Below are 22266 nucleotides of genomic sequence, written 5' to 3'. Positions count from 1 at the left end.
TAGCTCACTTAGTCATACAATCTCATCTCACATCTTACAAGCTTATTGAACCTGTTCAGTTAGGGCTTAGACAGAGACACAGTACTGAACAGCTCTTGTTAAGGTAAAGATTTGCTGATGGCTTCTAACTAGGGTAACTTAATTTTATTTTTTTCCTTCTGGGCATGAGCACTTTTGGTACTCTCAATCATGGCATCATAGAGCGATAGTAAAAATGGAGTAACTAGTACGTCCCTTTATTAGATTGGTTCCTAGTTGACTACCAAGAGTCAATAAATTATACATGTACCTGTTTTCATCACAATATTATCCCATTTAATCAGGGTGTTTTCTAGATTTCTTTGCTGGAGCCTTTACCATTTAGTATTTACATGTTGCCTCTTGGTTTTACTTGTAATTTCACAAAGTCAATTTGCTGTGCTTCCTCTTTTTCTTGTTGCTTCTGTTCTGCATTATGTGTTTATTATTGTACAGAGCTTTGGGTTTGCTGAAAAAAAAGTATTTTTATTATTAGAATACATATATATTTCTTTATACTTATGCTATAGTTGATTCTGTAACTGCCCTGACAATTAATAAAAACACATTCATCACAGGAACTGGTTTCATGGGGAACACGCCAAATCGTTTATTAAATCCTCCCCTTTGCCAAAGGAGAGCTCCGAAGGAAAGTGGTTGACTATGCTTTCTTCTTTCTCAAGCTCCGGTGGATGGACTTGGTTCTGGCGAGGTACTTAGCTGCAGAGCCAAAGCTGCGCTCCGTGACGGACAGCCTCCCGGCGTTCTTGCAGTTGCAGAGCGGCCCGGGTTCGAGCGTGCGGGCTCGGCTGCTCAGCCGCCCACAGCTGCTCCGCGCTCTCAGCGCAGACCTGCGCAAGATGCAGGCGCTCAGACGAGTCAGCAAGTCCCACGAGCTCCTGAGGAAGGAAATAGCTGAAAAATAATCGACGCTCCACTCCTTACTGTTTGTTTCTTGCTCTTTACTTTCCTCTAAATCATTATACCCTAAGGAAGGGCTCTGTCCCTTCACATACGGCAGCATTGTTCAGCAGCTCCTTCTCATGTCAGCACAAGCATAAAGCCTGTTACTTACAGACACGATGGTAATGGGTGGTGACTAAGTACATTCACACCTTAGCAGACTTAAAAGCATTTTTTTCCCAAATATTAAATACCCTGCATATATAAAGTATTAACTTTCAGGACTAAAGGGCTGAATTGTAAAATCTTAATTTTACAGTGATGAAGGATCTGGCATCAACGTCAGATTCCATTTAATGCCAGCTAGAATGTGATCATTAGAAGAGAAAATCAATTTGTGACGAACTAACATTTTAAAAGGCAACAACTCCCTAAACAGACGTTACTTTTCTTAACTCTCAGGAACTATCACATTGCGTTATAGCTCAAGGAAAATAGTAATAGCCAGTTTCTTGTACCATATATACTTTTATGTAATTGAAATGATCATATGAGTAAGAATGATTTGAAAAATCTGTATTGTCCTGTCATTTGCCATGAAGTGGTTATTTTAAATCAGTTTTAATGAAATAAGATGTTTTCTTTCTTCCATTAAATAAAAAAAATAATACTCCTGTTTAAGTTACATTGTCTCACAAGAATAATACTCGTTGTCTTTTTTTAAATGTACTGAATGAAATGAATGGTTATTTAAGTATTTGTGATTGTGATACTTTTGTTTTATGACAAAATACACATTGTGGTGCCTCATACTTAAGCCAAAGGTAGATCAAAATCTCTCTGTCAGCTGCAAAGAAGCTTTAAAGAGATCACAAATACAGCAGCACATTCAATGCAAGGCCCTTCTTCAACTGTTGCTTGGTCACTTTACCTGTTTAAGAAAAATTATTAACTGATTTGTACGAGACTAATTTTAGTTGCAACGGTTAAATGCGGTAACCTGCTGGACAAATAAACTCTTTTCAGTCATGGTGGTCATGTGATGTATTTTAAAAGAAAGTTCTTTTCATTTTTAAGAAATCTTTTTTTTTCACCTCAGTGCCAATGCTGTGTTAAGGGATGAGAGTTGACCCAAATACATTTTTTTTTCCTTTCTGCAGTCTGATAGACACCATGGGTCAGTAGGCTTTACTTAGTTATAGCTCGCTGGTGCTGAAGCTTAGAGACTGACACTGTCCTTAATGATGGGTCTGGGGCTGGGGCATTCCAAGACTGCCCTGGATTTTCACCAAGAGGAGAAGAAAAGGCTCTTTGTGTGAACAGCACAGAGCCGGGGCTCAGACATGTTAGTGGATACTTAACACCCCAAACCACTGCTTGAACTGTTAGGGATCTTCAATAGCCCTGGGATCATCTTAGAGAGTTATACAGCCCACTTAGAAAATTAAATCCTCTAACTTCCATGCTCCTGAAGGGTGTTCCTATTCCTCCATGCTTTGCATTCTATAACATATTTGATGAAGGAAAACTGTCTTTTTAACATCCACAAACACACGTTTAAAATATCTTTTTATAATTACAGCTCAGAGCAAGATTTAAAAATAGCTTTTTTTCTATATATATACACATTCTGTATATACAGTCTTAGTTAAAGGCATTTGAAAGTATAATTAGGGAACATAATGCCACAAACAATGCCAGAAATAGACTGGTAAAATCTAAGAGCCCACTTAAACTCTTAAAATATGGATGTCAGTAGAAACACTTAAAACTTTGTAGTATTTACATTTCCTCTAAATACTAAGAACTTTGGAGGACATTGTCCATTATACATGACACCCACATGTTGTTTCTGTTGCTGTTTTGGTGATATCTAATATTTTAAGTGTCCAAATACAGTATGTTTGTGTTTATCTGAATTCCAGAGCTCAAACAAACTTTGCAGTGGTCAAGAAAGGGCTTATAGCAATCTGTAAGGATCTGCATTTAAAATAACTCTACAGGAAAGACGACCATCTCTACATAGCTAAGGAAATGAAAATGAAAACAGGTCATATCACACAGAAGACAACAACGTTATATACAGTAAACAAGAGGTTAAGGCCATAAAGAAAGAACTATTCATAATGACCTATTAATAAGTCACCTAAAAGATCTTAAAACAAGCAGAAATACTTGCTACTTTAAGGCAATTAACAGGCAAGAAAATAGTTTGTAGATGTGAAATAGTGAGATAAAGTACAGCATGTCATAATATGTATTAAAATGTTGCTATATCACAATTCCTTTCACTGATAATTTCATTCTTTTTGGTAAAATCTTTTTTGTCAAATTCCCAGGACAGACTTTGAAAGTTCTTAAGATATTTAATCTTGATTTCATTGTCCCAGCTGTTAGATTAGGAAGTTAAAGCATCAGTAACAGGACTGTCTAACAGTTTTTAGGTCAAACAACATCAGAAACCTAAGAAAAACACCTTAGTGAAATTGAGACCTGTCTCTTAATTTGAAACTGTCTCCTAATTTAAAGCACCTTAAAGATATGTTTCAACACGATAGATCTGCCGATGCGCCATAATGACATATATACTGTAGTTGTATGAGCCATATGACATAGTAAACCTCATTTAGAATATTGAATTTGTGTACGATTTCCATCACCACAGTGCACAAAAAGATACTGCTGCCAAATGCAGAAAAGAATGAGTACTCATAGACTTTAAGAAATATCCTGCTCCTGCTAAAAGAATCAAATCGTTTTAGTTTTGGACAAACTATTGCAATACCTCGTCCATGTATTCATATAAACTGGCAATGTCAACTGAATGGATGTCTTAAGATACTTTTTTACACAAATTGAGTGACCCAGCCAAGTTATCAAAGTTCATACCTTGGCTTTTTTCAAGAAATGCCAAAATGAAACATTTGGATCAATTAGCTTCCAGAAACCAAACACGCCTGTCGGTGTTACAGTATGTAGAAGGGAATGGTTTGTTCAAGAACAGGTTATCCTGCTCCACTGGCCTTTCACGTCTGCTAACTTTAGCCTAAAGAAATATCTATCGTCAATGACAAGTGAAAGTGAAAAGACACTTGGAGTAAGTGCTCTTCAAGGACAGGACAATGACATAGGAATAATAATAATAATAATAATGAATAATTGCTTAGGCTTACATAGCGCTTTTCTGGACACTCCACTCAAAGCGCTTTACAGGTAATGGGGACTCCCCTCCACCACCACCAATGTGCAGCTCCACCTGGATGATGCGACAGCAGCCGTAGTGCGCCAGAATGCTCACCACACATCAGCTATCAGTGGGGAGGAGAGCAGAGTAATGAAGCCAATTCATAGATGGGGATTATTATGGGGAATGGGGAATGTCCAACACATAAGAAAGGTTTCAAATGGGAGAAGGCCATTTGGCCCCCATCTAGCCCATCTAGTAGTTAGTAGCTACTTGGTATTTATACAGTAATAAAGTAATTAAAGTAATACATTTCTTTGTAAAAATCCAGAGCATTGGTTTCAACAACATGTGGCTGGGCAGCTTCTTCTATACTCCCAAAACGCTCTGGGTAAAGACAAGCCTCCTGGTTTGGGTCTGAGATGCACTTTCATGTAGTTTCCACTGCTGCCCCTTGGTTTGTGTTTCACTGACATCCTGCCACTAAGAGCTATGACAGTACTACAGTTCTGGCAGACAGAAGTTACTGTACATTAAATCTTGTTTTTACTGTCAGCATCAAATTTCCATAAAAAACAATACTACTGACTTCTACCCAAATTGATGCCGAGTAAACAGAGTTTCACTATCAGGCCAGTATTTCTGGCTGAGACTCAACAGTAAATTAATTTTACTGTAAAGTTCCTAATTTCAATTTTTTTTCTTATGATTATCTAGGTATAATCAGATCTTGTATAGAGCCTCATACAGATTCAATAAGAAGAGACAGTGCATAGAAACTGGCAAAAATACTGCCTTCTTAACTAAATAGTGGGGGGAACCCCACCTCAGGCAAGCAACACATCTTAGTGTGACCACTACCCTGCAGCTCAGCATTTCATCTGGGTGACAACAAAACCCTAAACCTAATCTTCTTTAATTATTAATGTGCTATGACAACTTTAAACCATTGTTATCAGATTGGAATATCTCCCAAGATGTTTGGGAGGTTTTAATCCCACACACATTCAATATATGAAAATTATTATTTTAAAAGTCTGAAATTAGAAAGTTCGGACCGACACACATGAAATCCTACGATTTCCTCTCTGAAAAGACAAAATCAGTGTGTTTCCAGCAGCTGTTCACATTCCCCACTTTAACATGCTACATTTGGAGTGTGAAGCTGTGTTCTGTTTTTGAATTAAAGAGGAGTACAGGAATGAGGACCAATCAGAAGAAAACTGGGGTTCAAAACATAACTACTCTCATGTTTTACATGCTGCTTCTACGTAGTGTTTAACCCGCAGATTTTTTATTAAATATTTTATTTGGTTTTATTTGGACTTGGGGGATGTGAGGAAAATATGGAGATCACATTAAATTCAAAGGCACCCTGGGGAAAATATTAGTACAGTATGTAGCAATAATTTGGGCGGTCTTGTCATATTCCTGTACTATCTTCTGAATTTTTGACTTTCAGTGAACTGTTTCCTATGTTGTCTTACACAATAAGTGTCACAGTGTGAGCTGGAAGATATAGCTTCTGTTGTCACTTTAAGTATACTGTACTTCCAAAAATTTTCATTACTTAATCAGGAGTACATCACGAATCTAAACTCGGATTCTGGTGAAACAATGGCAAGCAGGCAAGAGAGAGACATAAAGGGAAATACTGTACAGATGCCCAAAGAGAAACTCACTGTCTTCAGGTGAGCCTTCTTTATTACATAAACAAAGCTCTATAGCCGAAATGATGTGTTTCTTCTTTCAGCTTTTCAGCATGGACATACCCTTTACTTGTTACTTCATGGCTATTTATATTGTTTCTCTAATGGTTGATTATAATATACATGTTTAACTCGACTTCTAATATCACCACACATTATTTAACTTTTTTTTATTAATTATCAAACTGTGCCTGTACCATGTCATTACAATGCTTGTTTGCTGTACAGATTCTAACTAAAAAGAAAGTTGAACATTCTTAAAAAGCTGTAAAAACATTTTTGTGAGCACGGAATAGCATTAATAGAATTTGTTTACTACATAGTATTATTCGCTGCCAAAAACAAGAATCAAACACATAGTTTTTTGGATTATGCAGCAAATCTCCTGATTACATTTTGTATCATTTCACACTTTTATGTGCCAATTCCTGCCATAATCTGATTTAAATGCTTAAGGGGGGGAGGGGTGAAAAGCTGCTTGGTATCCAAATTTGTAAGGCATTAAAACAAAAACAAAAACTTGTTTAGTAATAGATAATGCTAGGGAGTTTTTATTTAATCAAAAATGTATTTCAAACACAAAGCCTTGTCAAAACATATTTTATAAGAACCATGAAAGCCTGAATCAGTTCTGCAATTATGGGGAATAGCAAGCTTTTTTGTAGAGCACAGTGTCATTTTATAAAGTTTTAAACAGAAAGATAATGCAGCTGTAGCCACAATATGTGAAAACAATCAAAAGAGAACTTCCTAAGGATTACAATTTTAACAAGCCCTTTGTGCAAACTAATTGCATTAGAATACATTAGTATGAGTGCACGCTCTGAGCTTAATGTGTCTTTGGAAAGGTTGGCCTAGATGCCATTTCAGGAACACAACAGAGGGAGCCCTCAAACAGGCAGAAGAATTACTTTGGAATACACTGAACACAATCAGATGTTATCTGAGCAAAACTGTCCAGATTATACAAGTAGTCTACCACTTTTTTTTGGAAGTGTGAAGAAAAAAAAACAAGGAGCAGAATAAGTACATGATTTTATGTGTATATCTAGAATTTAAAGATCTTTGTAGGAAAGTATATTTGCCAAACAAAAACTGAATTTAGCCAGAACTCTAGCAAGTTATTCTGACCAAAATTATCATGGAAAATGCCATCTATTGTTTTCATTTGGCACCTATTGTGCAAAATAAATGATTTCAGGTTATGATTATATCCATTTTTTATTTCTTTGACAGAAACTGAATGCTTGTTCTCATATACAGTATATAATATTTTTTATATTTTAAAAGATTTTGTCTTGTACTGTATATAATGTATTTTATGTTTTTAAGTACTGTATTTAATGTTGTAAATACTTCTTCAAAAATTAATATTTTATTTAAAGCTGCTCTGTCTGTGATTCAGCTTTTTACGTATGTGAAATAGATTTGAGAGAGAGTATCAAATAAACAGGTAAGGCTTTGGGTTTAACCTTTTGGCCTGAGCAAATTTCACTTTTTTAATGCAATAGGTTTAAGTCATAATGCTCTGTGGTGATAGAGCATTACATGTATTAATACAGCCAATCTTCATGAAATATTTTGCTGATTTAAAAAGAAAATGTATTATCAAAGTCCCAGATAACAATTCCTCAAATATTTTGTGTGAAAACAATAAAAACAAGTAATAAAGAACACATCTTACTGCACATTCACAGTTTTTAACTGCCAAAAAGCAGTCACCCAGTTCACTGAAAGACAAAAAAATATGTTAAAGCAAACACATACTGTATATCAAAATTCAGTAAAAGAATGTTAAGTGAAGTATATCAATACCTAATTTTTAATTCTCAAAAAACATCAATAAACAAATGACTTCTTAGAAACGCTTCTATTTTTTCATATGACTGTTGTAAACTGCACCATGAATGATTTTTGACATTGTCACTGAAGAACACATTGTAATTAATGTTGTATTGCAATAAGAGGAAAAATTACTCACAAAATGAAAGCAGACTTAATTTGCAATGGAGTGCATAAAGCTGTGTTTACCATGTGAAAATAAATGGCAAATGGTAAATAAACTTCTTAGTTCATTTATTGTTCATTTTATTTTTTAACATTCCATTGTCAATACACAGGATATGTTTTATCATTTTGGTTTGAAAAGCTAATGCTTAGAACATTTGGTCAAATTTGTGAAATGAGGGGAAAGAGACACTGTATTCACTATAATTTAGTTGCACTGGACGGTATCTTCTCAACACCACTATGCATCATACAAAGCACACATGGAAGACATACTTCACCTAAAAAGAGAATTTACACCGACTGTTAAAATCCAAACAGTTCTATAATTCTGTAAAACCTCTCATAATTTAAACTGAAACTCAGTGTAGGAACTACATGTTGAGGTAAGTTATAAAAAGAGACTGTGAAGACAAATGACAGTCTGTCATCTGACAGAGTGAAATTGTATTTACTGTACATTTGAAAATAAAACTACTTAATGCTGTGACACCTCTGATAGGGCAAGCACTGCACAGTTAGCAAAAATCAGTGCTGACTTAGGAAGAGAACTGGAGAGTCTGAAAAGTAAACAACATCAAAGCCTCTCACTGCAAAATCTGAACCCTTAAAAAATAAATTGGTTAATATATTAACAAAAAAACTATATGAAACAAGGAACAGGAATTATAACAATGCTGCAATGCAGTATAGATTCAAATGCAGACCACAGCTAACAATTGCATTGTGCAGATCAACATGCTTACTTTTGACTAAGCTGGTGATTTCATTATATTACATTTCACAATTGTTGAAAACAAAAGCCAAACTCACAGCTGTGTGTGTGTGAAAATGTCAGTGGCCTGATAAAATAGCAGTTCACTGTGTGTTTAAAAGAAGCACCGGGAAAGGTTTAATAAAGAGCCAATTTCTAACCCCAGTCCTAGATCAGATTTGAGCTACACGCATATTACTTTAATAACGTTTACCTGTCCAAGCCTATGATTGATTGCACTGTTAACTTAAATAACACTCTATTAACTGTGTTTTTATAAAAACCTAATTAGATTTCGTAGATAAACTATGGAAATCTGAGCTCTATGGAAAAGTCAATTATCTCTTACCCCAATTTGATCTGCTTTGATCCTGGAGGAGGAGGTTACAAGAGAAGTTTTCTGTTCCTTTGCTTTGACACAGAAAGAAGCTCTGAGACTGAAGTACGTCAGCAAAACCCACATCCCCCCCCTGCATGCTGTAGATGGTTTCTCTGCAGGGTCACTGGAAAAATCACATCAGCAAGGCAACAGAGATTGCTTCTTTATTAATTTTTATTATCGGAGCTGCAGAAAATTCCAGAAGCTTATCTAAGACCCGGGCATGTTTACTGATGCAAACCACAAGAAATAAAAAAGATGTATTTAGTTTTAGGTAAGAAACATTTCTTAAAAGTACATGCAAAATGAAAATGCTCACAGTTGGTAGCCTAACTGAATATCAATCTGTGCAGCTGTAGCCAATAAGAAAATAAGAGGCATTGTTGCAGTCTTAAAGAGAGTGTGGAAATGACCATCAGACAGGAACACAGAGAATGAAATGAAGCTAATATTTCCCAGACTTCATTGAATAAGGGGATTATACAACATCACCGGTCCTGTGAAGCTACAAACCCTGAAGTTCCAGGTGTTGTGAATATGGACGCTGATACAAAAAACACACTGAAAATAAGAAACAATGTCTAAGTATGCAAAATAAGTCTCAATGGTCACAGATTTCTACTTATTCAGTCAAAAAAATACTACTAAACTTGATTTAGTGATGATCAATTCATAACCACAATAATAACTGCTCACTTTCTTGAATTATACTGTAAAACCCTTAAAAACGGGAATGATCATAAGATAAAATAGATTGAAAGTTAACTAATTTACCCACGTGGGGGGTCTGGATCAAATGGACATGGTGCCACACATTCCGTAAAATGATGCAAATGAAAGGACACTGCTTTGCAAAATGATTTATTTAATACATTACAGTACATCTAAAGAACCATGTTTGTTTTATTTTAAGAGAAAGCCTTTATTTCACTAGATAAGGTTATTTCGAACACATTCTTGCTCACAACGATGACCTGGAGTGCACCCATTTATACAGAAGGGCATTTTGCTGGAGCAATCTGAATGAAATACCTTCCTCGGGGGAACAATAGTTGTCATAACTGTCATAGAAACATAGACAGTATTAGTCGTGAAGTAAAGCACGTTACTGGGTTTCTGGAGAAATGTGAGTAGTGTGTTTTATCATCACACATCCACCTAGCTCTTTTCTGTAAATTAAGATGTAAACAAAATTCCACAGAAGAAGAATATTACCTTTGAAGGAGACTAAAATGTTGTGTCAATCAATTTGAATGTAAGGTTTCAAAGCAAAGCACACAGTGGGCTACACCAGATTTGGTTTGAACAGGTTCTTCTTTTTTCCACTCCTGAAATTACAACATCTCCTTAACAGGTTAAGAATACCATTTAAATTTTTTTGATAAAAATCTCCAACTCTGCGAAACCACATTTGGATTTGGAAAGTCTGGAATGTAATGTGGAGACTAAAATAGGTTTACACTACATGTTGTATTCAGTTTTTGCTGAAGGAAGGATACTTGTGTTTCACTGTGGCAAAAAGCCACCAATCCATCCATTACCAGACAGCTGCATATTGCCTGCTGTTGCAGCCTGTCCCAGTAGTACAACAGGAGGGGACATCCTGTGTGGACACATAGACAATTTCCCCAGGCAGCGTGTCTGTGAAACAGGATCACATGAGAAAAACCCACATACAGTACATGTGGAAAAACATGGGAACCCGAGACAGATAAAGTCTCAAAACAGAGTGGAACCCAGGACACAAGAGCTAGGAGGCAGGGGTATACACCACCCAACAGACATAAACTGGATGTCTGAAATGTATGATTGGGTGGAAAAGGAACATTGGAAATTCATCCAGTATCTTTTGCTTATCTTTTGCTGTGCTGCATTTAAACCACATTTCAGTGGAAGGTTAATGGTTAGCCATTAGAATTGACCCAGCAGAACTGACTAAAGTTTAACTGAGTGTCCTATAGCACAGATCATCAAAACCTGTTTATGATTCTTATTCCCATGAACTGGAAATGTAATTCATCTACTCTTTGGGTGAACCATCCATTGTAAGGACTAGGTGCTGGTCAGTAAAGCACTGCATTACAGACTGGAATAAAGCAGAAACAGCAAAAGGACACAGGAACCTATGCCTCAACATTAACTATGAAAAATCACCCACACACTACAAATCTTGGAGCCTGTTGACCACCATGCACTATGCTACTCATAACTGTTAATCATGGAACATACATTTATACTGCTATTGGCGACATTAACTGTAGACTGTGGTCCAGCAATTGTAGCCTGATGTTCTCCAATGAGTCACATTTTATACTACAGCTTTGAGATGGCACAACTAGGCTGTGAAAAAAAACTATTAGTCTTCTGCAATGGTTCCTCATGATAAATATTAGAATGGGTCAGTGATGATGTGGGATAGCATTTCTATAACTCATAGAAATTATTTCCACGTTTGTCACTGTGAATACTAAAGAGCCAGCTTTATGGTTTTTGCAGACTGTCATGTTGGCGCATTCATTTTTCAAAGTAACACAACCTTGCTTAGCCTGCACATCTCATTTTGAGCCACCTTAGGGGAATATCCAATCCTCACCTCAGCCAGCAAACTCTCCAGACCTGTCACCAAGAAAATATCTCTGAGATATCCTTGGCACAGGCCAATAACAGCATCAATAGCTGCCACACAATATCTTTGAAATGGCTTCCAAGGAAGAATAGCACCAGTTTTGTTTTTTCCTGTGCAAAATGGTCAACTCAACAGAGACATGAGACATCACTGAAAGACTACAACGCTGCTAATGCTGGACCTGCCTGCTACTGATGGGACATGAAAAGTGACCTATCGCCCCGAATGAACTCTTTTAACCAGGGAATTAAGTCCAATAATATTAACTGATATTCCCATTACTTTTCTCAACAGTTGACAAAAAATATACTGTACATATTTAAATATCTCACCTGCAGAAGGATGAAGACTAAAAATTGTTTTAGTATTTCTCTTCTATTTCTACTAGAATTAATCTTTAGTTGTTACTTTGCAGCTGATGTATTCTAACCCAGCTCCCCTAGACAGAAAGAAAGTTAGAGCAGACTCTAACTTTCCCTACATATTGACATACTGTAAATATGGACTTTATGTCCTTCCTGGATCTGAGAAGATAAGGCAACTGTACTTAATCTCTACTCTACTACTCCCAAACTGAAGCTACTGTCTTCTTTTATGCCAGACTTGTCAGGTGGAGGTTGCACCCACTTGAAGGTTTCTCCAACCAAGGCATTGCATATGTATTGTGGGGGGACACGGAGTCTCCAATTCTACTAGAAATGTTTCCAGATTCCCCTCAAACGCAAACAGACCCTTAGCCGCCCGCCCGTTCTCTTTGACCTGCTCCTATCATCTAGCAGTTTCAGGTTTAGGCTCCTCCCTGAGCCACTCGAAGAATGGACTGTCGGTCTATAGGATTGCAAGGATGACAGGACATTGTTCTCTACTTCAGGAAAAAGGTGGACACCACATTCTTGGCTTTGTGAGGCTTTTCTGCATTGGTCTTGTGAATATCTTCTAGTAGAGTACTAGTATAGCTTCTATAGGCTGGTTTCATTTATAGTAAATACTTCCTTGCATTTGTATAGTACTTTTCAACCTAAAATATCTCAAATACTTTACATATACAGTACATAGATAGCTGCTTCATCCTCCAGTGAAGTGCAGCTCCCACCCGGGTGATATGGAGTAGCTATCCTGCACTGCCCAACAGATCAGGCGGAGAAGAAAGAACTTACAATTCTACATTTAGTTTAGGGTGCCCTACAGCAGAGCAGATCCAGAGCAAAGAGCAGCAGCAATTCAATGAACTTGGGAAATTGACAGAGGCAAGATCATGCAAACCCTAAGTGGAACTCAGCCCGGGCACCACAGTTAACAACCCTACTGTTTACCTGAAGAAGCTGCTACAACACAATGTCCCCTGCCACCAAAGTGGGACATTGCTTTGGTAGTTCTTGTCCAGAAGAAAGAACGTTACCTACTGTTCCACCAGCAGGACTTAAAGCAGGAACCTGGGTTCCCTAAAAGTTGTTTTTGCCAGTACTCACCAGGTCTGCGCTGTCTAAACAAGAACTGCACTATTTGGTATTATTTTTGTACTAGCAGCAGCCGAAATAAATCATATTAGTAGGGGTGTGGGTGGTACTCTTATGAGAAGTAATAATCCAAATAATAATCAGGATAAATTATGATTATGATGGATTGTTAAAAGGAAAGGGGTAAAATGGCCAGCACTGTGAAAAAGTTTTAAAACTTCCTTGTTTTTAAATATTTTAATGTTTGATTATCCATGACTTCAACCGTGCCATGTTTTCATAAAATGCAATTAATTGCTATTATTTCCAATTTTAACATGACCGCGTTCCTGTGTGGAAATTCACAATAGGGAAATGGCTTGATGTATGGGAAGACAGTTACCTAATTAGAGCATAAGAAATTGAATCTTTACAGCATGCAGGTCATATAATTACTGTTAATTTAACGCTCAAATTCTCTGTCATTAATTTTTATTCTTTTAAATATAGTTTGGCAGGGGGTTCTGAACCATAGCAATAGATTTTACTGTATGTGAGAGCATACTGGCCCTTTGACTGAATTACAGCAGACCTTGCAGTCCAAATAACAAGATTCGCATCATTTATGCATTATTAAGCCATGTAATTGAACGACCCATAGTTTGCATATTACACTATTAAAATAATGTGTTTTCCTTTTCTTCTAACACGAATGTTTAAGCCTTTGCGAGGATTGGGTAATTCTTCGAATTACAACCTAATTACCAGAAATGTTCTCTTGATTTGGGTGATTTTTGTAACATGCTTCTAATTTTATTATGTAACCATATCTATTGAACGTTTTCCACTTTAAAGTTTAAGCCCTTTGAAGAAAAGGATTGGTTAAATATAATAACTGTTTTTTGCACACTCCAATTTTATTTAAAAATTTTAAGGGTGAGTAACGGACGTTGTTGTTCCATTATTCATTGTGCATTTAAAAATGCTACTACAGCACAAGTAAATTAATTCGCTTCGAAAGTTAGACACAACCTGTTTAGTAAATATAGTATTGATATGTACAGTAAATAGTATTTAGAAGTTTATTTCACACTTACTGTTCAGCCATACTCTTACTTTCGTTAAAACGGGCTCGTAGACTAAGATCTCTTATTAATAATCTTGAATACACTGATTCTGTCAGAGCTGTGTGATTGATTAAACACTGGCTCAATAAGTGTTAGCGTTAGGAGAACAGTTCTACTTCTAGAGCTATGTATTCCTCACGTATATTCAAAAGCAAACTTGAAATATAACCCATTATTTCATTTGATCTTGTTTTAATGTTACCCGGGTTTTTACAATTCGAATCGATAAAAATCCAACCTCCTTTTCAACACAACAGGCCTAGAAATAAAAAAATAAAAGCAAAAATGATTGCAACGGCCGCACGAGAACATTATAAAATCTGTAAAATGGTCAAAACTTTTATGCAAGCCGGCGCAAACATTTTTCACGTTGGGTAAGTTTCAAAAAAGGCTCTCGAAAATATTACACGCAAAGTATTTAAAATCTAGCTGATCTTTAATTTCTACAAAATATATTTTTGCGGGCTGTATAATGTAGCCTATAGTTTTCTGTAATACCCCTTTGGTTTCTTTTTTTTTTCTCACTGGGGCTTTGTCCCGTCAGCGAACCGTTTAAAAGGGTCTTTTCGATATGTAAGAAGAGGCTGTGACGTGAGTGCTGTTGTTTCATTTACTTCTCTCTATAGCAACCAGCAGCAGCTCTGAAAAAATGCACCTTCTTTGGACAATGTCATCCTTCTGAGTGGTGCAGAGATCAGCAGCTGTTGCGTTCCTGCCACATACATCTCACTATACCGTATCAGCGACCAACACATTGGCTCTGTGGCCGGTTTATGCACTAGTTATTTGTCCATACCCCCCCAAAAAACGTCAAAATAATTTAGGAGCGGAAAACAAAAACAAAAACAACAGAGATACAATTCAGTATGATTTTATTTTTCGATGACATTCATCACGTTTTTCTGTAATTCTATAAAAGACCAGTGGTAATAGATTTCTACAGGGTAGGTTTGAAAAGCTTTCGGTGAAAGACCTTTATTATTACTGTATGTGCTGACATTAAGTCTCAAACAGAATAAAATAAGTCCACTGTGCATTATATTACAAGCAGTGCGTGAAAGACCTTATTTTCATACCGTTTATTTTTCTAACAAAAAAAACTTGCTACATCCTATCTAAAGTCGAACCTTTATAGATACTAACCTTAAAAGCATTTAAACACGTTAGTCTTTGAACCTTACTAAATCACAGTTAAGGTAGGCCCCCTACAGACGCAAGCACCTGTACACCACTTAAATCTAAAGACCAAATTAAACTGCACGTACAGTATATATCGTTGACTTTGCACATTCACAGCCGAATTCTCCAAATGAGTTTTACCAAATTAAATATACCGTCTCTTTAATCATGGTTTAAAAACGAGGAGGGACAGCAAACAAGTTAAAATAAGCCCTAAGGCTCTATAAAAAATAAGATACACCAATGGGAGTGACTGAAATGTATAGCTAACGTAGATTACTAGGGCAGCGCGCGAAACATGAAAATAGCAATTAAACATGTTTTGTTATACATTCGCGGGAAATAAGCACAAAATCAATTTGTCATGGTGGTTTTATGTACGTAAACAAACATGGTTATTTTTGCGTATATACTGTACATGTAACAAAACAGAATCCTCAAGAAATCCTTTTCGTCCGCACAAGAATACGGTTCATACGGTCTTAAACAGTTTTCTATATGTACAGTACGTTAAGGATAATTTTATTAAATGTACACGATTACACCGTGGAGATGTTGATTAGGTTACATATTTTTGTTATCCGCATCAATGCATTTTAAAGTTCTGACCATTTTAAATGGTATGTGAAACAAAGAACTGTAAAGTTAAATCAAAATTATACTTCTCCATCATAAAAAAAAACTGAAGTATTGAGATGATGTACTCTAAATATTTTTTTTTTTCCCGAAATGAAGGCGATATCATGTAGAGCTGTCAGTCGTACGCTTTCACTCCTTATGAATCCCCCCTGTCAGAGCTACTGTAGTGGCAGTTTATTATTTGAACAGCTGGCTTGAGTAAAGGCAGGGCTGAATCAAACACAGCAGTCTGTGCTGAAGGAGATGACATCACCTTTAAGCTGGCTTTGGACTGCAATAAAAGAGAAGTTTGAAGTTCGTAAATGAAAAAAAAAAGCTTGCCTAAGGTTATGAGGCATGCACCTGATTGGAGAACACAACAAGGAAAAATTAACTTAATAACAGAAATGGGTTCTGTATAATAAAATCCTAACCGTACATCAGGGGATACACTTAATTAATGAAGCGTATTAACTAATGTATTAAAGAGTTAAACGTTAACCTTTACTGCAGATTCTTTATTCACAATAAATACGAGGACTGTTTTTTTTTACTGAAACATTTTACCAGTTCTCTGGGTTTATGGAAACTTTGAAATTAACAAACTTTTTTTTTATTTTACTATAATTTGTGATTCTCGCAGACGTCGTCCTTAGCCAGGATGACTTATAGTTGCACACAGTTAATACAATAAGTGGATCATTTAATTAAATAATTCATTAATGAAAATTAAAGATATCCCCCTCACAGAATTAGACAATATTTCCTAAACTGCATTTGCAGCGTAGGACAATATAATAAAACCTGCTTAAATATAGCGAAAAATAAAAAGTCAGTAGTAGTAATAAACTTAAGATATGAAATAAAAATAATGATTGTTAAGGCCGCACGTGGTTCAGCTGCAGACTCTCAAAGCAGTATCTCTTGAATTTAAAACGAAATTTTTAAAAGTCGTTCCTTTACCTTTGAGTGAGGGGGAAATGACCGAAGCAGGGTTCCTTAAAATAAGGGGAGCGGCCTATATAAATTCAACACTGTGAGAAAACTTGAAACTTGAAAACTTTTCTTTAAATTAAAAATAAAATGCTAAAACAAAAATACTATACTACAAGTTTAAAACATGATTTACTTGACACATAAAATATCGATTATTTTTTTTTAGCCAAACTGGACAGCCGTAGGTAACAGCGGTATACTCTCGTCTTGTTGCAGTCTGATAACTGTTTTATACTTGGATGTCGGGACCTTTGGTTGCAAGCGTTGGGAGGCTTTTGTGCAGGTGGTTAAGGTCAATTTAATCAATCCTGTCCGTTCGTTAACACTTCCAACCTTTTCCTCTTTCCCATTGGCTGTTCGTGAGGGTACTTTTTGCAGTATTTACGGAAGAGCGGACTGCAAGGCACAAACCCGTTCTTGAAGTGAAGTTTGGTGTTTCTCTTTGACAGCGCAACCGCGTCACTTCGCTCACCTACTGAGGGATGCTTCCGACTCGGCTACTAGTACGACACTGTTCCCTGTACTCTACCGCACAGAGCCCAGCCAAAAAAGCAACAGTCAGCTACAGAAACGCAGAAAGATGTCGTCTGGCTCCCGGGTTTTGCTTTCGATTTTGCTTTATTAAACCAAATGTTATATACATATATAAATAATGTCTGCAACACTTTTTGTTGCATTCAAAAAATAGTTGTCCTGATGACTTAGGCTATACGTTATGTCTACATAAAATATTAACTTCTCTTTTAAAGTGAAAATTAATCTTCAATATTTCATTTTGAAATCCCTGATTTTCACCATTCAACATTTTCAACATTTCCTGGCCGAAACGGACGTCCTTTGCTCGGTTGTCGCGGATTTTTTTTTTTCAGCTCTTGTTGTAGCTTGTGATGATGTTTTCGAGGCGCCGCAGAACTAGCTGTACTGTTCGAGTGAATGAAGTGGGTTTGTAAAGCTGAGCCTGCAGCCAATCAGCGGCGGTTGGTAGGGGCAACCGTGTCTATCAAACAGCTCCAAGCCAATAGAAGCGAAATCGGGGCGGAGCTCAGGTGCTCGCCGCTGCGTCCACTTGGCCAAGAGCCTGGGAGACGCCTGTGGCAAAAAAGTAACTGTCAAATGCACGGCTCCTTTAACAAGAGCGATCAGTCCGGCTCCGAGAGTCATGGCGACTACAGCGTCTAATCATTACAATATTCTCACCTCCAGCTCCTCCATCGTGCACTCGGAGCCCGGGAGCATGCAGCAAGGGACGGCTTACAGAGATGCACAGACACTGTTGCAAAGCGATTATTCACTACAGAGCAATGGTCATCCTCTCAGCCACGCACACCAGTGGATAACAGCACTGTCACACGGAGACGGGGCTCCGTGGTCCTCCAGCCCATTGAGCCAGCAGGACATAAAGCCCACTGTGCAAAGCGGCAGGGACGAGCTGCACAATTCCAGCAGTTTGCAACACCAGCCGCGACCGCCACATCTGGTGCACCAGCCGCATGGGAACCACCACGACGCAAGGGCATGGAGGACTACCACGGCAGCTCACATCCCAAGCATGGCTTCATCTAACGGACAGAGTCTTATATACTCACAGCCGGGGTTCAGTGTTAATGGCATGATTCCGGGGAGCAGTCAAGGAATGCACCATCACAACCTGCGAGATAGCCACGAAGACCACCACAGCCCCCACCTCAGTGACCACGGGCACCAGCAGCCGCCACAGCATCAGCACCAACAACATCAGAGCCATCACGACCATTCAGATGAGGACACCCCGACCTCGGACGACCTGGAACAGTTTGCAAAACAGTTTAAACAGAGGAGAATCAAGCTGGGCTTCACCCAGGCGGACGTCGGACTCGCCTTGGGTACGCTTTATGGTAATGTTTTTTCCCAAACCACGATCTGCAGGTTCGAGGCCCTGCAGCTAAGCTTCAAGAACATGTGCAAGCTCAAGCCTTTGTTGAACAAGTGGCTGGAGGAGGCGGATTCCACTTCTGGGAGTCCCACCAGCCTGGACAAGATAGCAGCGCAGGGGCGGAAGAGAAAAAAGCGGACCTCCATCGAGGTAAGCGTCAAGGGGGCTTTGGAGAGCCATTTCTTAAAGTGCCCAAAACCTTCCGCCCCAGAGATCACGTCGCTCGCGGACAGTCTTCAGCTGGAGAAAGAGGTGGTTAGGGTTTGGTTTTGTAACAGAAGACAGAAAGAGAAAAGAATGACCCCTCCCGGAGGAGCCCTCCCAGGACCAGAGGATGTGTATGGGGACACTCCGCCACATCACGGGGTTCAGACTCCTGTTCAGTGAACAAACACAACCCCCCATCCCCCCCAACCCCCCCACCCCTCCCCGAAACTTTTTTTTTGATTGTGTTTCTTTTTATTTCCCTTATAACAAACAGCAAAGCACTGGACTATCCTAAGAGGTAGCAGGTGTTATGATATGTTTTGAACCCGTACAAGGGGAGCATCCAGGCAATGCAGTGAGTATTCAAAAAATAACTTAAATAAATAGCAGGCTCTGAGATTAAAGCTTTTTTTTTTTTCCAAAGGAGCGAAATGAGAGAATTTATGTCCTGTAAAGATATGCCCAGCACTGTGACACGACGCTGTTTAAATGTGTAGCCCCTTTGTGGAAAGAACGCTTGGAAAAGTAACAATTAGAACTGAGCTGCAAGGCACATAAGGTTTACATTAATTTTATTATATAAAATAGCTCAATATTATTTGTATAATCCTGTACAGAAATTCAGTCCACGACAAAAACAAAATACAAAAATGTTTTCATGAAATAACGCCATCTTTACATCAACAAAAGCAAATGGAGTTGAATGTAATTACGTCCTCCTCTGTGCTAACATTAATTAGAAGTAATCTTCCTCCAATGACTCTTTAGTTGACCAGCAGGTTAATCAGAGATGCGTTCAAATTGAATGTAGTAGAATTGTATAGGTATGGGAGCGAAACGCAGCTTCGTAGCCAAATGTACGTCCACATGCTTACTGTACATCTATGAAACATTGTCATTGGTATTTCGTTAAAGGTTATTTTTGTTATTTTTTCCTGTATGCGTAGCAGTGGGGGTATTTGCCCTTTATTTGAACCCTTTGTGTAATTTATATTAATTATAAAACAACAACAATAACCGCAGCCTCAAACACCTACAAACATCTAGAAGCGCGGCAGCAGAACACGGGCGGGTCATGGAGGGGGTACGCTGTGTTACAAAACTGACACTTCACATTTGGTAGGATGTTTTACTACGCTAGTATTTTAACAGTTAATTCAAATTAATTTTGTAAATACTGTACATTTTCAATAAAGTCATAGCATAATTCTTTGCACACTGGGGCACTTTTACTTTCAAGATTTTTTAAGACTAAACAGGTTTTAGCTGTTCGTTTATTTTTTTATCCAAAATGATTTGACATAATTTTGTATTAGGTTTGAATACATTATATTTTCTATTCATAGTAATTTGTAGCTGGAAAAAAAGGCTTATTTGTAGTAAAATGTTCGCATTGCCGCTGCTGTCTGCTTCATTTTAGCAGCTTGGTTCTGTTTCGCGAAAAACATTGAAAATAATCTTTTTTTATCCCATCATTTACTTTCAACAAAATGCTGCTCGGGCATTATCTTTGAGGATTAAAAATGTTATTAAACCTAAAGTTTACAGCAAACGTGAAAAAAGGAAAAGTACATGTAGATTTAAAATTATTGGGATACTGAGCAATTCTGTCCTGATTTGCAAAGAAGGGCGCTGTACAACGAAATATATTTTTGCTATTATTTAAAAATGTATGTTTTGAAAATAATTCCATAACAAAAGGGAAAGGATATTTAACTATCTTTTTATTTAGGTCCGAAGGGTAAAATTAATTACATTTAATTATTGTCCTTCTTGTCCTATTGTACACAACGCCTGGGACGATGTTATTAGATTATATTTTTTCAAGCCTTTTTCACTGCCATTATTTTTTGGAAGTATTTTTACTTATGATTAATTTTACTCATGCATTGTCAGGAGGCGTACAAGCACTGAGCTTTTATTGTGTTAACATGATTGTAATTTATTCAAAACTAGCTTTTAGTGTTAAAACCAGGCCCGATCGGATGTTATCGGACTGGGTGAACCCTCAGAATATGATGATGTGGGAATAGGGTTAGAAAAAAGTTGAAACCGAAATGTGTTATTACAATTTTCCTTTCATAAAGTTTATTGAGCGAGGTTATCATGCACACGTTACCACGATGTATATATGTGTATATTTGTCTTTTCAATTAGGGTATGGGTTGTTCTTTGTATATTTCTTTTGATTTTTAAAATGCTGCCCAGGGAAATATTTTCATATCATTTTAAAGTGGCCTGCCTCAATGTAATTTATTTCTTTGAAAGAAAACCAGAAGTTCTGGAAACGGTTCTTTCTTCTGTAGCTTTAATTAATTAATTGATTGATTGATTGATTAATTAATTAGCTGAAAACTATGTGGGATGTATTTTTTGTTATGCTTTTTGTTCAATCTCTCTATTAGACTTTGGGTTCATTTGGATGTGCTTGTGGGAAAAATAAAACAGCGCAGAGTTCATTATATATTTATGTTAAAGTAATATTTTATTACTTACATAAACCAAGAATTGCACAAAAATTTTTAAAATGGTCTTGTCATTAAAATACATTTCTTTTCATTATACCAAAGTGGGAAGTATATTTATTCACTCGCAAGAAGAGATCGAAGTTTTAGAGACCACGAAACAGAACATAGACTGCTCCAGTATTGTTTGATTTAAAAGTTCTGTGGGGAAACTGCTTTTTCAAATGTCTTAATATGAGCTCCAGACAACCAGAAGCCAACGTGTTTTTTTTTTGTCTTGAAATAAACTTCACCAGCTTAAGAAATGAGACTTTTAAATAACTGTATAAAATAACCTTTATTTACTGTAAATAACAAAAGCTAGAAATATATTTATTATTGAACATTAAAGTATGCTTGTTATTACTACTAGTAGTAATAATATTAAAACATCTACTTTTGATACCATATTATCAAAAGTATATTGTTAATAATTTTACGTGTATTAGTGTTCAAGTGACATGAAAATGAGAAAAAAATGAAAGTCATGAAGGTAATATATTTCATTTTTAAACTGAATGTTCTTATTCTGGATTTTAAATAGAAATGTAAACAAATGGATATGAACTTTTTATATACTTTAATGTTTATAGTTAATGTTTTCAACAATAAAATACAATCGACAAATAAATGCGATATAATACGTATTGTTATAAGTCATTAGAAAGTTATAAAACTCTTCTAGACCGTAATTCTTGTATTAGTAT

The 22266-nt window shown here is 36.9% G+C and overlaps 3 protein-coding genes and 1 long non-coding RNA gene across 5 annotated transcripts in view; 2 read left to right on the top strand and 2 right to left on the bottom strand.

The window, feature by feature from the left end:
* Positions 1-1959, top strand: part of LOC107078452 (PC3-like endoprotease variant B) — a 353320-nt gene extending 351361 nt beyond the window's left edge. For both annotated transcript variants that reach the window (XM_015355975.2, XM_069178602.1), the window contains exon 20: positions 702-1959. In XM_015355975.2, coding sequence (XP_015211461.2) covers positions 702-944 — 243 coding nt within the window. In that variant the 3' untranslated portion in view covers positions 945-1959. The remainder of the gene's footprint in view (positions 1-701) is intronic.
* LOC138216910 (uncharacterized) lies at positions 835-9042 on the bottom strand. Its single transcript, XR_011180627.1, has 4 exons — positions 8925-9042; positions 7499-7544; positions 4095-4229; positions 835-917 (listed from the first exon to the last, which is right to left on the bottom strand). It is a non-coding gene; the product is annotated as an uncharacterized lncRNA (long non-coding RNA).
* A 9053-nt stretch (positions 9043-18095) lies between these two features.
* On the top strand, positions 18096-20271 carry pou3f2b (POU class 3 homeobox 2b). The gene has a single exon (XM_006626273.3). It carries the CDS (start codon positions 18096-18098, stop codon positions 19233-19235), a length of 1140 nt encoding a protein of 379 aa, XP_006626336.1. The 3' UTR covers positions 19236-20271.
* fbxl4 (F-box and leucine-rich repeat protein 4) overlaps positions 18647-22266 on the bottom strand; it is a 51756-nt gene continuing 48136 nt past the window's right edge. The window contains exon 12 of the transcript XR_011180566.1: positions 18647-18719. The gene's annotated coding sequence lies outside the window, so the exon portion shown is untranslated. The remainder of the gene's footprint in view (positions 18720-22266) is intronic.

The sequence above is a fragment of the Lepisosteus oculatus genome, chromosome 2 (assembly GCF_040954835.1).
Source record: "Lepisosteus oculatus isolate fLepOcu1 chromosome 2, fLepOcu1.hap2, whole genome shotgun sequence".
Classification (NCBI taxonomy): Eukaryota; Metazoa; Chordata; class Actinopteri; order Semionotiformes; family Lepisosteidae; genus Lepisosteus; species Lepisosteus oculatus.
This window is presented reverse-complemented; position numbering and strand designations above follow the sequence as displayed.

Excerpts from the sequence above, each read along its gene's own strand:
- pou3f2b (XM_006626273.3), top strand. The coding sequence starts at position 18,096 with ATGGCGACTACAGCGTCTAATCATTACAATATTCTCACCTCCAGCTCC.